Source organism: Rhineura floridana, chromosome 11, assembly GCF_030035675.1.
Source record: "Rhineura floridana isolate rRhiFlo1 chromosome 11, rRhiFlo1.hap2, whole genome shotgun sequence".
Lineage (NCBI taxonomy): Eukaryota > Metazoa > Chordata > Lepidosauria > Squamata > Rhineuridae > Rhineura > Rhineura floridana.
In genome coordinates this window covers 10,121,774-10,135,327 of record NC_084490.1, presented here as the reverse complement: position 1 = coordinate 10,135,327, position 13,554 = coordinate 10,121,774, and the positions used below count along the sequence as shown (strand labels likewise).

Below are 13,554 nucleotides of genomic sequence, written 5' to 3'. Positions count from 1 at the left end.
GCTTTTGTAGCTGGAGAGGAACAGGGCCCCACCCCTCCAGGCCAGGTGGAAATCAGCCAGAAATGCAGGGAGCAGGTCTTGCAGAAATGATTGTTGTTTTAATTTAGTTTTGATATGTTTAAAACCTTCATTTTCAAATTTTAATATATTGCATTGACATACCATAAATACTCCCGAGAAATAATAGAAAAGAGTTGAGAAAAAGCAAAGGAGGGAAGAAATCAAAATTCCAAAAGAGCCTTGTAACCGTTTCTGTATTTTTAAATGTGTGTGTGTGTGTGTGTCTTGTAAGCAACCTTTCTATCAGGTTAGGTTATATTAATGTAAGTGAATTGAATGGAGCTAACTCACTTGTTACTTTATCATTCCAAAACCGCATAAACAAAGACCCATCTCTCCATTATTTTATTTTGGTAATTATGATAAACAGCATTCCTGTTACATGCCATTTTTTATCGATAGTACTGTTTCCCATTGGTACTGTTTCCCACGTCTTTCTCAACAATAAGTTTGATAATTGTATATACTCCATATGTTTTATACTTATTTATTTTACTTTATATATTCATTTTATTTATTAGATTTGCCAAGGGCAGCAAACAAAATCACTAAAAACAATCTAAAACATAATAGATAGACTTTAATATATATATTGTTACAATAAAATATATTAGTTAAATTGCAGAAGCCATTGACTGATGCACATGTCTGTCTGTCTGTCTGTCTGTCTATCCTTAGGTCTTTTGGTGGTTAGGCTATTTTGCAAGGTCCTTTGCTGCATTTACCAATGTATCTCTATCTGAACATATATACACACACACCATCTTCATGTGTTCAAAGCACCGTGTGGGCATAACATGTGTAGGGGACTGGGTATCCAGCTCCTATCTCCCTGTATATGCTGACAATGCCCATTACACTGATAACATCCTATCTTTAGGCATTCAAAATACTAACTGCTGAATGTGCTTAAAAATGTTGCCATGATCTGAAACTTTGATAATGCACTGTTCCTGATCACATGGATATTTCTAACTGTGCTCACCTAAACATGCTTTGAAACTACCTTCAGAGCAGGCTGGAGTGGGGTGGAAAAGGTGGGGATTTAGAGTACCAAGGGCAAATGCTGGCACACACTTTATACCCACACACATTCAAAGAATACACAAATAGGGTTATAATCAGACATGAAATGAACTCTAATTTGTGGAAGCAAATGCCATAATATACTGGTTAGTTCTGAAAGGAGCACAAGAACAGTTGCTGATTTCTCTTTTTCTTTTTCAGACATGGAATACTGCTTTCAATGTCAAGAAGGTCATTATCCAAATAATAATAAAAGTGTATGCATTCCAAAATATAGAAGCTTCCTATCTTATGAAGAATTCTTAGGGAGCAGCATCACCGTTGCTGTTCTCTCATTTACTTCCATCACAAGTTTGGTGCTTTGGATCTTCGTTAAGCACCGAGACACTCCCATAGTCAAAGCCAACAACTGGAACCTCACCTACACTCTCCTCATCTCCCTCCTGTTCTGCTTCCTTTGTGCTTTGCTATTCATTGGCCAGCCTGAAAAGCTGACGAGTCTCCTTCGACAAGCTGCCTTCAGCATCATCTTCTCAGTGGCAGTTTCTTGCTTGTTGGCCAAAACTGTCATTGTGATTCTGGCTTTCATGGCCACCAAGCCAGGATCCAGAATGAGAAAATGGGTGGGGAAAGATCTGGCCAACTCCATTGTTCTTTCCTGCTCCCTTATTCAAGCTATTATATGCACAGTGTGGTTGGCAAACTGTCCCCCATTCCCAGATATGGACATGCACTCCATGTCTAAAGAAATTATACTGGAATGTAATGAAGGGTGGATCGTAATGTTTTACTGCGTCTTAGGCTACATGGGCTTCCTGGCCATTGTCAGCTTCACTGTGGCCTCCCTAGCCAGGAAGTTGCCTGAGAGTTTTAATGAAGCCAGGTTTATCACTTTCAGCATGTTGGTCTTTTGCAGTGTGTGGGTGTCCTTTGTTCCAACCTACTTGAGTACCAAGGGCAAATACATGGTGGCTGTGGAGATCTTCTCCATCTTGGCTTCCAGTGCAGGGTTACTGGGTTGCATCTTTTTCCCCAAATGCTATATCATTATCCTGAAGCCAGGACTGAACAACAGAGAACAGCTAATAAGAAGTAAGAATTAAATAATGTTAAGTCCTATGGTTCCAAGCCAGCTCTATTATTCATTACTGTGAGTAATGTGAAGCAAAATAAGTCCCATTGAACCCAAGCAGTTTACTTATGATTAAACATAGCTAGGTTCGTGGTGTATCCCCTTGCAAGCAATGGGACTTTTTAAATGATTGTTTTGGTTATACCAGTTAAACCCCATGATCAATTTTAGTTGCATTGGGAGCTGCGTCTTTTAATTAATTAATTAAATTTAATTTCTTTGACACTCTTCATCAGTTCATCACAGTGTACAGCAATGCATAAATTCATACTTAAAATAAATGCACTTAAAATGTTAAAACTTAAATGAAGTATTTCAAGCATTAGAGACTCTCAATTGACTGAACACTATAGATGGCCTTCCCCCCTCCCCATGTTTCCCAACAGGGTGTAAATGTGGTGGGAACAATGGAATTAATATTTTTCCTGGTAGTCACAGAGTTGCTTTCCTGACCTGCACTGACACTTATCTGAATTGTTCTGGGGAAGGGCAGTGGTGAGGCCAGAATTGGATGTATGCATCAGCAGAGCCAGCACACTGCTGCTACTGGTATGCCTGAACAGCCTTCATCCTGCCAGTGCCCTGCCCCACCCCACCCCCATCCAGGCAGCCTCCATTGACACTGGTGTTGGGAGAGTGGCTCCATAGCTCTGTTCCATCAAATTTTTCACTAATGGTATTTCACAGCAAACACATAAGCCACATCCTCACTATGCACTTAAAGGACTATGATGACTCTTTAACAAGAGGCTTCCTCCAAATAACCCTGGTCTTGAACTGGGCATGTTTAGCCTGGATAAGAGAAGATTGAGGGGAGATATGATAGCACTCTTTAAGTACATGAAAAGTTGTCAAATAGAGGAATGCCGGGATCTCTTCTCGATCATCCCAGAGTGCAGGACACGGAATAACAGGCTCAAGTTGCAGGAAGCCAGATTTCAACTGGACATCAGGAAAAACTTCCTGTTAGAGCCATACGACAATGGAACCAATTACCTAGAGAGGTAGTGGGCTCTCCAATACTGGAGGCATTCAAGAGGCAGCTGGACAGCCATCTGTCAGGAATGCTTGATTTGGATTCCTGCATTGAGCAGGGGGTTGGAATTGATGGCCTTATAGGCCCCTTCCAACTCTACTATTCTATGATTCACTCTGTCCCCACCTTGACCTTCTATTTTAGCTAGTTTTTGATCTGGGAGTGTTTATATATATATATATATATATATCAGAGCTCTTATCACTGCATTTTTTGAAAGATAAGTATAACTTTTACATATCACCTCCATGTTCTTACAATTGGGGATTTAAGAAGAACATGTTTTTGATACCATCGACCATGGTATCCTTCTGGGAAGACTCACGGAGTTGGGAGTTGGGGGTACTGCTTGGCAGTGGCTCCGCTCCTACTTGGTGGATCGCCACCAGAAGGTAGTGCTTGGGGAACATTGCTCGATACCCTGGACCCTCCATTGTGGAGTCCCGCAGGGATCGGTACTGTCCCCCATGCTTTTTAACATCTACATGAAGCTGCTGGGTGCGGTCATCAGGAGTTTTGGGGTGCGTTGTCATCAGTACGCTGATGACACGCAGCTCTATTTCTCCTTTTCATCTTCTTCAGGTGAGGCTGTTAACGTGCTAAACCGTTGCCTGGCCGCGATAATGGACTGGATGGGAGCTAACAGACTGAAGCTCAATCCAGACAAGACTGAGATGCTGTTGGTGAGTGCCTTCTCTGCCCAGAAGGTGGATGTTCATCCTGTTCTTGATGGGGTTACACTCCCCTTGAAGGAACAGGTTCATAGCTTGGGACTTCTTTTCGATCCTTCCTTGTCTCTTGAGGCCCAGGTGGCCTCGGTGGCACGGAATGCTTTTTACCATCTTTGATTGGTAGCCCAGCTACGTCCCTATCTGGACAGTGACGACCTCGCCTCAGTTGTTCATGCTCTGGTAACTTCTAGATTGGACTACTGCAATGCGCTCTACGTTGGGCTGCCCTTGAAGACTGTTCGGAAACTACAGCTAGTCCAGAATGCAGCGGCCAGATTGCTGACGCAGACCAGAAGGTCCACTCATATAACACCTGTTCTGGCCCATCTGCACTGGCTTCCTATTTGTTTCTGGGCTAGATTCAAAGTGCTGGTTTTGACCTATAAAGCCCTACATGGCATGGGACCGCAATACCTGGTGGAACGCCTCTCCCAATATGAACCTACCCGTACACTGCGCTCAACATCTAAGGCCCTCCTCCGAGTGCCATCCCATCGAGAAGTTTGGAGGGTGGTGACTAGAACTAGGGCCTTTTCAGTGGTGGCCCCCGAACTGTGGAACAGTCTTTCCAATGAGGTGCGCCTGGCGCCGACGCTACTATCTTTTAGGCGCCAGGTGAAAACCTTTTTATACTCCCAGGCATTTTAAAGTGTATTTTAACAGTATTTCACTATTATCTTGTATTTTGGACGTTGTTTGGTTCTTTTATTGTTTGTTTGTTTTTGGTTCTTGATTTATTGTATTTATTGTACTTATACACTGTGCTTGTTTTATCTTTTATGTACACCGCCCAGAGAGCCTTCGGGCTTAGGGCGGTATATAAATTAAATTAAATAAATAAATAAACAAACATGGTTCTGTGTTCCATCAAACCTGTTTTCAAAATGCAACCAACAAGAACGTTTATAGCAGTATAATACCACTTTTAACCATCATGGCTCCCACCCAAAGAATTTTGGGAACTGTAGTGTGTTAAGGGTGCTAAGAATTGTTAGGAGACCCCTTGAAGAGTTCTCTGGGAGGAGAGATTGACCGTTAAACCACTCTGAGAGTTGTTGCTCTGCAAAGAGTATCCTAACAATTCTTAGCATCTTTAACACACTACAGTTCTCAGAATTCTTTGGGGAGGAAGCCATGACTATTTGAAGTGGTATCATAGTGCTTTAAACATATTGTATACATGCGACTGTAATCTATGTGCCAATTTCAAGATTTTTCTACTTGTAAAGCAAACTGATTTACAGTAATATTTTGCATGTTTACTCTAAAGTAACTCCTATTCCGTTCATTTGCGCTTACTCCCAGGTAAATGGTGCAGGATTGCAGTTTTCCTAACACCACAAAAGTGCTTGTTACAGCATTTTCTAACTTATGTCTCCTTTGTCTGTAGAGCTTCTTCCTAGTTTCCTCACAGATGATTTCCCTGTTTTGTGCATGCCATAGTCAATGCCCTTGGCCTATTATCTCAAAGGGGTAAAACAGATCTTACACTTCTGTTCAGCATACATGTTAACAAATTTCCCAACAGCCACATATACATACACACACACATCAGTGTTCTAAGCTAACTAGGGTTGCCAGGTTCAATTCCTGAGACTGATCCTGTATCTTTAGGAGAAGAGAAAACCAGCCAGGCCCAGTCTCCAAGAGGTCTTCTGTATCTTTAAAAGTTGTACAGGGGAAGGGAGAATTCCACCTTGTGGTTTTTCTCATTATAGAGTTGCAAGAACACCTGCACTTGGCTGACATTCTCTTTTCCTAAAGATACAGGATCAGTCTCAGACCAGGAACCTGGCAACCCTAATACATACATACATCAGTGTTCTAAGCTAACCTAAGTACATGTGGATCACTACACTACATCCAGGATCAGAAGGGGTATGTCTCTGGATACCAGTCACTTCGGAGCAACAGTAGAAGAAGGCTATTCATCTCATGTTTGTGTTGCCAGGAATCTGAATAGTGGACTGAAGTACTGGAGAGGCCTTTCTTCAGATCCAGTAGATCTTTCCCTGTGCATTGAATAAAATCAAATGGCATTAAAAGCTAGAGTATACATTCTGTGTATTTGGGTGCCTGATGATGTACATCAGAATATGTGGGAGTATGTTGAGCAGGGCTTGAATGGTTCACATGATAGTTATACCATGTTGGCCTGCAGGACTACATCTCCTTCCACTACAAAAGAACTTGTTTTGCTGGATTGTAGAAACAGAGACTGCTATGTCGTCTAGGATTCAGGGCTCCAGCTGATTAAACACCTGAGTGAGGTAATTTAGGACTTTAAAGAACAAGACCAGCACTTTGATTTTTTTCCCTGGAAACAAATTAATAACACAAGTAAATCTTCGCAAGTGCTGGAAGAATGTGTTCCTTGTACCAATTAAGGTTTCTGTGAACAGTTTTCAAAGGCAGCTCCACATGGAGCATGTTTAAATTGGTATCAGGGCATGTATAAATGTGCCAGGTCCCTTTTTTCTGAGAAAGGTTGCAGCTGGCGTACTATTCAAAATGGGTAAAATGGATCAGGAGATACCAAGAGCATCATCAGAGCTGAAAATCCTTGCAAATCCAAAGGTGAACATGATCCTTCAGGGAGAGTTAAATTCCACCCAGAACAGACAAAACTGAACCAACTTCCTTGTCAACTATGCTTGTTATTTTGTTAATGGTTTTTTCTTTTGTGAATTGCCTTGGTATTTCTATTCAAATTAAATGATGGAATAATAATAATAATAATAATAACAACAATAATAAATAAATAAATAAATAATGGTGATGATTATGATGATGATGCTCCAATTAACCATGTATTGGATTGAGTATCTGAATTGAGCTTCAATTTCTTTTTCTTATTTGTCCCATCCTTACCTCTTTTTCAAAGGAATCAAATCAATCAGCTTATACGGTAACAATATACAGTAACTTGACAGGACGTGAATGGATTCATTTTAGAAGTCATGGAGAGGAGTAGTCTGATGAAGACTAAGCATCCTATCCACATTCTTAGGCTGTAACAACTGTAAAACAGCCAAGCAATCATGGCTTGACCATATTTTAGGAATATCCTTGTTCACTGTAAAAACCACACCGCTCATGTCAGAATTAATGTGAGAGATCTTATCAACATTATTGAGGATAAAACATCCTGGACTGTGCTCAGTAAGGAAGCATCAGCTGTAGCAACGGTGGTAGTGGCAGGCAAGGCACTGGGAAACATGATGCTCACTGTGACATTCACATCTCCACAGATATCTCAGCTCCTCCGCTGCTGTGGCTAGCCATGTTGGGGCTATAAACTCTCTGAGGGGCACAACTTCTCTGATCCTCTTAGGAAGGATTAGAATTTGAACAGGCTTAGCTCTTAAAACCTACATGTCATAACAGACATTCCTTCCACAATCCAATATAAACAGAACTTTTAGAGGGGTCTTTCAGATCTACATGGTAAACTTTGGAGGACCAGCTTAGGAGCTGCAAAATGGATTTAACAACACTGAACCTGTACATCAAGACACTCAACCTAGGTCAGTTCAGTGTCATTTCTAAAATCTTTGGCTTCTATCACACTCAACTTTCAGTCTGATCTCAGACACAGGAAATGGGGATCTTTGTGCCACAAATACTTGTATTTTAATAGTTACAGGGGTGGTATGTCCTTATGTCCTGAACCAGGAGAGCTTGGCCACCATAGTTCAGAGTTTGGTGACTTCAAGACTGGATTACTGCAATGCACTGTATGTGGGGCTTCCCTTGCACTTGACCCAGAAACTACAATTAGTGCAGAATGCTGCAGGCAGAGTGTTGATGGGGCTGAGACCATGTCAGCATACAACACCTCTGCTCTGAGATCTGCACTGGTTGCCAGTTTGTTACTGGGCCAAGTTCAAGGTGTTACTGCTAGTATACAAAGCTCTTAACAGCTTGGGACCAGTTTACTTATAAGAGAGCCTTACGTCATATGAGTCCTCTTGAGCACTTTGCTCTGCAGAACAGGGACTGTTACAGGTGCCACATCATACTTATTCTGCACTTGTAAGAAATCATTCTTTTTGTGTTGCAGCACCTACTCTTGGGACTTCTCTGCCTATTGACATCCTCTGTCTTCCTTTTAGCCCCTGCATGAACCTTTTCTGTTTAGGCAAGCCTTTCAAGACATATATATGTTGTTCTGTTTTAATCTTTTTTATTAATAACTGTTTTGTTTTAAATATATTTTATTTGCTTGTTTTAACTGTTTCGTTGACACATATTTTTTAAGCTGCTTAGAGGTCTTCACGTTCAAGCGGTGCATAAATATATACCTGGAAATTCAAGTAGGAACGGCAATAGCTCAGTAGTAGAGTATCTCCCTTGCATGCAGAAGGCCGCAGGTTTAATCACTGGCATCTCCAGGCAGAGCCTGTAGAGGCTCCTTGTCTGAAATCCTGGAGAGCCACTGCCAGTCAGTGTGGACACCAATGAGCTAGATGTACCAATGGTCTAACTGAGTATAAGGCAGCTTACTATCTTCCCATGTGCCTATGTAAATGTTGTTAAATAAATAATATTGACTCAAATTTCTCTATTAAGAAATTCTCATGATGACACAAGAAAATGCCAGAGTGCAAGACTTTACAACTTATTTTTTCGTTCATGCTTTCTCTGATCAATAAGATTGGACCCTCTTTTATGTTTTTGAATCCCCTGAATTCTTATTTTGTGTTGATATGCTTTTACATGTTGTTTCATTGGTTTTAGATTATATTTTTGTTTTAATTATATTGCTCATTTCAATATTGCACACCACCATCAGAGTTTACAAAATATTAAGCAGTTTATAAATGCTTTGAAATAAACATATAAATAAAAATAAGCCTCATAATGTCTAGGAACAAAAAGAATGCAGTGGCTATCATTGCTCTCACTTTCCCCCATTTTAGACCTCCTTCATAGATTCCCATTTACAGAGTGTAAAGTGGGTGGGTGCACTTGCATGGAATTGATGATGGTGGCATCATGCAATGTCACCTCCTTTTACTATACGTTATCAAGGAGTTGCATCGAAGACATATAAATTGATGGCAGCCACATATCTACTGAAATGTCTAGTTTGCACATAGTACACTGGACTGAATGTCTCCAACTGAAATCTCAACTCTGCAATGAAATATTGGTGCAACTGTGAGGATCCTTACACAAGCCACTTTCTCTAAGGCTGCTTTCACAATGCACTTTATTCCCTTATTCTGACAATTTCTTACCTGGTTATTTTCACCTTATATTTGTCCTTTCACATGATATACAACCTAGTTTTGGAATTCTAGTGGAATACAGTGCAAGTTTAGTACTAATTTTTGTGATAAATAATATCAGAAATAATCCATTTGCACAGCTGGGAACCTGGAAGATTACAGGACATTTGCACTAGCAGCCTGTCATGTGACAGGCATCCAAGCTTCCTCCTAGTAGCCTCACTATATTTCTGTATTTTTAAACTCATTCCTGTCTGTGCCTGCTCCCTATTTGCCTTTTGTTGCCTTTGGTGAGTCCTCCTTACATTGTTTTTCTGAGTGTTATTTATTATTATTATTATCATCATCATCATCATCATCATCATCATTATTACTGTCTTCATTTATACCCTGCCATCCTTCCAAAACTGGAACTCGTGGCGACTTCCAGATAAAAACACATATAATTAAAACATACAGAGTATAGATTAAAATAAAATTAAACTAATTCCAATATTAAAACCATTCATACTTATAGCCAAAAGAGAATAAAAAAACCAGTTTAAAAATGGAGGAATTAGGCATTAGCAATTCAAAGTAGAGTATTCCCTCTGATCTGTGCCTTGGAAGTCCTGTTATTTCCTGCTTATACCCCCTCCCCCTCCCCCTCCACTCCACATGGAGCCTGGTGGCTGCTAAAAGATCTAAAAGATCTGACCTGCCTTTATTCTCTTCTCTGTGTTCACTTTACTCCAGCTAGTTTCCCCTGGCTGCTTTCAGATATGAGGCTTAATGTGATAGTTGCTGAAGTTGCTTTTCAACTTTTTAAAAGCTCTTTTCTATTGTTTTTTAAGGCCTCCCTCTCATACTTTTTTTTACTTGAGCCAGAGCAGCTTGTATTTTTAAAGTGACCACTTTTCCCCTTTTCTTCAGTGCTTTGTTTCTGGCTCTTTCTCTTGGGTTTTTTTCTTCCTTGCTGTTTTTCTTGCCTTTTCAACCTCATCCTGGTGTCTCCAAGCACTACCATTTTAAACTCTTAAACTAAAACAATAAGACCCATGTGTGAAAGCAGCCTTAGCCTTAGTCCCTCCATCTGTAATTTGGGTGCAATATAAAATAAGTTCTATCTTAAAAGTGTGTAAATTTAAGAAATGTTGTGTGTTCATATTGATCCAAGTGGAACAGGTAGATCTAAGTAATTTAATTCTTTCTTTTTTTTTACTTTTCATGACTAAGTCATGACTAATTTTAAATTAAGGACAATAACTGAATAAAAATAATGTTAATAGAAGAACATGTGGCAGTTACAAATTGATTTTCAAAAGAAGTCTATCTGCTTCTTTCTTTTATTTAGTTTTTATCCCGGATCTTGAAAATGTAGAATTGTAATGTTACAGGTTCTTGATCATGTAACAATTTTGCATGAATAAAAAAAACAAAGCTAACAGACAACCAAATAAGGTACTTTTAAAATGGGAAGAATTTTAGAATGCCCACACTAGGATGCACACCTTAATGTGGTGAAGGGGGTTTGAGAAGTGTCAATAAGCTAAGAGCAATGCCATCAGGAGTCTAGACCAAGAGGCTAGACTCCTAGCAGGGTCACCCTAGGCAGAATGGTCAAAGCTAAGACACCAGGCTAAGATGCATCCAAACTCAGAGGTAAACCACCTCTGAATACCTCTTACCATAAAAACCCTATGAATAGAGTATCAAAAATGCAACATGAGATAGTGCTGGAAGATGAGACCCCCAGGTCAGAAGGCACTCACCGAGCTACTGGGGAAGAACAAAAGACAAGTACGAGTAGTGCTGTGGCTAATGACACAGCTGGGTCAAAGCCGAAAGGAAGCCCAGAGGCTGATGTGCACAGATGCGAACGGAGAGTCTGGAGTTGTACAACGCACACAGTAGGAACATGAAATGTGAGAAGCATGAACCAGGGAAAATTAGAAATTGTCAAGCAAGAAATGGAACATATCAACATCACAATACTTGGCATGAGTGAATTAAAATGGATAGGAATGGGACATTTTCAGTCAGGCAACTACAAAATATTTTATGCAGGAAATGAGAAATTAAGAAGAAACGGGGTTACTTTAATAGTGAAAAGTGATGTAGCAAAAGCAATTAGGAGCTGTAATGAAAGGTGTGAGAGAGTGATATCAATGAGATGTAACAGGAAACCTATTAACATGACCATCATCCAAGTCTAGGCCCCAATGGCAAGCACAGAAGAAGAGGAATTGGAGAGATTCACACAGAGGTACAGGAAAAAATTGATCACATACCAAAACAAGATATGATAATAATCATGGGGGACTGGAATGCAAAAGTAGGGAACAGAGGAGAACCAGAAATGTGGGGAAATGGGGCTTAGGATATAGAAATGAAGCAGGAGAGAGACTTATGGAATTCTGTGAAGCCAATATTTTTTTTCTTGCAAACTCATTTTTTCACCAACCAAAAAGATGACTGTACAAGTGTACATCACCAAATGATCAATACAGGAATCAAATTGGTTACATAATTGGTAGCAGAAGATGGATAGGTTCCATAAAACAAGACCAGGTGCAAACTGCGGCACAGATCATGAACTGGTCGTATCAAAAATCAGAGTAAAGCTAAAGAACAACAAAGCAATCATCATTCCCAAATAAAATTTAAATAACATTACAGAAGAACATAAAGATCAAATAAGGAACAGATTTAAGGCTTTAAACAGAGAACCAGAAGAACTATGGAGTGAAGTCGAAGACATTATCAGGGAAGAATGCAAAACGACAATATCTCTAGTTAAAAGAAGAGAAAGATCTCAATGGATGACTAAAGAAACTCTTTAAATGGTTAAAGAGAGAAGGAAAGCAAAAGCAAAAGGTGATAGAAACACGGTCAGAACCCTAAATGCAACAATACAGCGACTAGTACATAGGGACGAAGAGAACTATTACAATAGTTACTGTATAGAAATAGAAGAGGACAACAAAAAGGGTAGAACAAGGGCCCTATTCCAAAAGATTGCAAACATATGATGGGTAATGGAATGGACCAAGGAATTTCAGAAGAAAATCACCCTGTGCTTTATATATTACAGTAGCGCCTTTGACTGTGTAGATTATGAAAAACTATGAATTGCTTTAAAAGAAATGAGGGTTCCACAGCATCTGATTGTCCTGATGCACAACCTATACTCTGGACAAGAGGCTACTGTAAGGACAGAATATGGAGAAACCAATTGGTTCCCCATCAGAAAGGGTGTGAGACAGGGGTGTATTTTATCACCCTATTTATTTAATCTATACACAGAACAAATCATACGGAAAGCAGGTTTGGAAAAAGATGGACGTGTGGAAATTGGAGGGAGAAATATCAATAATTTAAGATATGCATACAATACCATACTACTAGCAGAAACCAGTAACAATTTGAAACGAATGCTGATGAAAGTTAAAGAGGAAAATGCAAAAACAGGACTACAGCTGAACATCAAGAAGACTAAAGTAATGACCACAGAAGATTTATGTAACTTTAAAGTTGACAATGAGGACATTGAACTTGACAAGGATTATCAATACCTCGGCACAGTCATTAACCAAAATGGAGACAATAGTCAAGAAATCAGAAGAAGGCCAGAACTGGGGAGGGCAGGTGTGAGAGAACTAGAAAAGGTCCTCAAATGCAAAGATGTATCACTGAACACTAAAGTCAGGATCATTCAGATCATGGTATTCCCATTTCTATGTATGGATGTATATATAAAATACATATTTATATAAAATATAAATTCTAAATTATTATATTTTGATTTTAGACTGTACAGTTTTTTGTACAGTTTTGTATTGTGATATACTGTATTGTGTTATTTTTATTGTATTTTTAATGTTCACCGCCCAGAGAGCTGTTGCTAGTCGGGCGGTATATAAGCTTAATTAAATAAATAAATAAAATAAATGTGAAAGTTGGACAGTGAAAAAAGGGGTCAGAGAAAAATCAACTCATTTGAAATGTGGTGTTTGAGGAGAGCTTTGTGCATACCATGGACTGCAAAAAAGACCAATAATTGAACTATCACTAGAAACTATCACTAGATCAAAACCAGAACTATCACTAGAAGCTAAAATGATGAAACTGAGGTTATCATATTTTACACACATCATGAGAAGACATGATTCACTAGAAAAGACAACAATGCTGGGAAAAACAGAAGGGAGTAGAGAAAGAGGAAGGTCAAACAAGAGATGGATTGATTCCATAAAGGAAGCCACAGACCTGAACTTACAAGATCTGAGCAGGGTGGTTCATGACAGATGCTCTTGGAGGTCACTGATTCATAGGGTTGTCATAAGTCATAATTGA

At 39.5% G+C, this 13,554-nt stretch overlaps 1 protein-coding gene across 1 annotated transcript; it reads left to right on the top strand.

Annotated features, from left to right (window-relative positions):
* The first annotated feature begins 1,289 nt into the window (after positions 1-1,289).
* On the top strand, positions 1,290-2,189 carry LOC133367309 (vomeronasal type-2 receptor 26-like). Its single transcript, XM_061591408.1, has one exon. It carries the CDS (start codon positions 1,290-1,292, stop codon positions 2,187-2,189), a length of 900 nt encoding a protein of 299 aa, XP_061447392.1.
* The last annotated feature ends 11,365 nt before the right edge of the window (positions 2,190-13,554 follow it).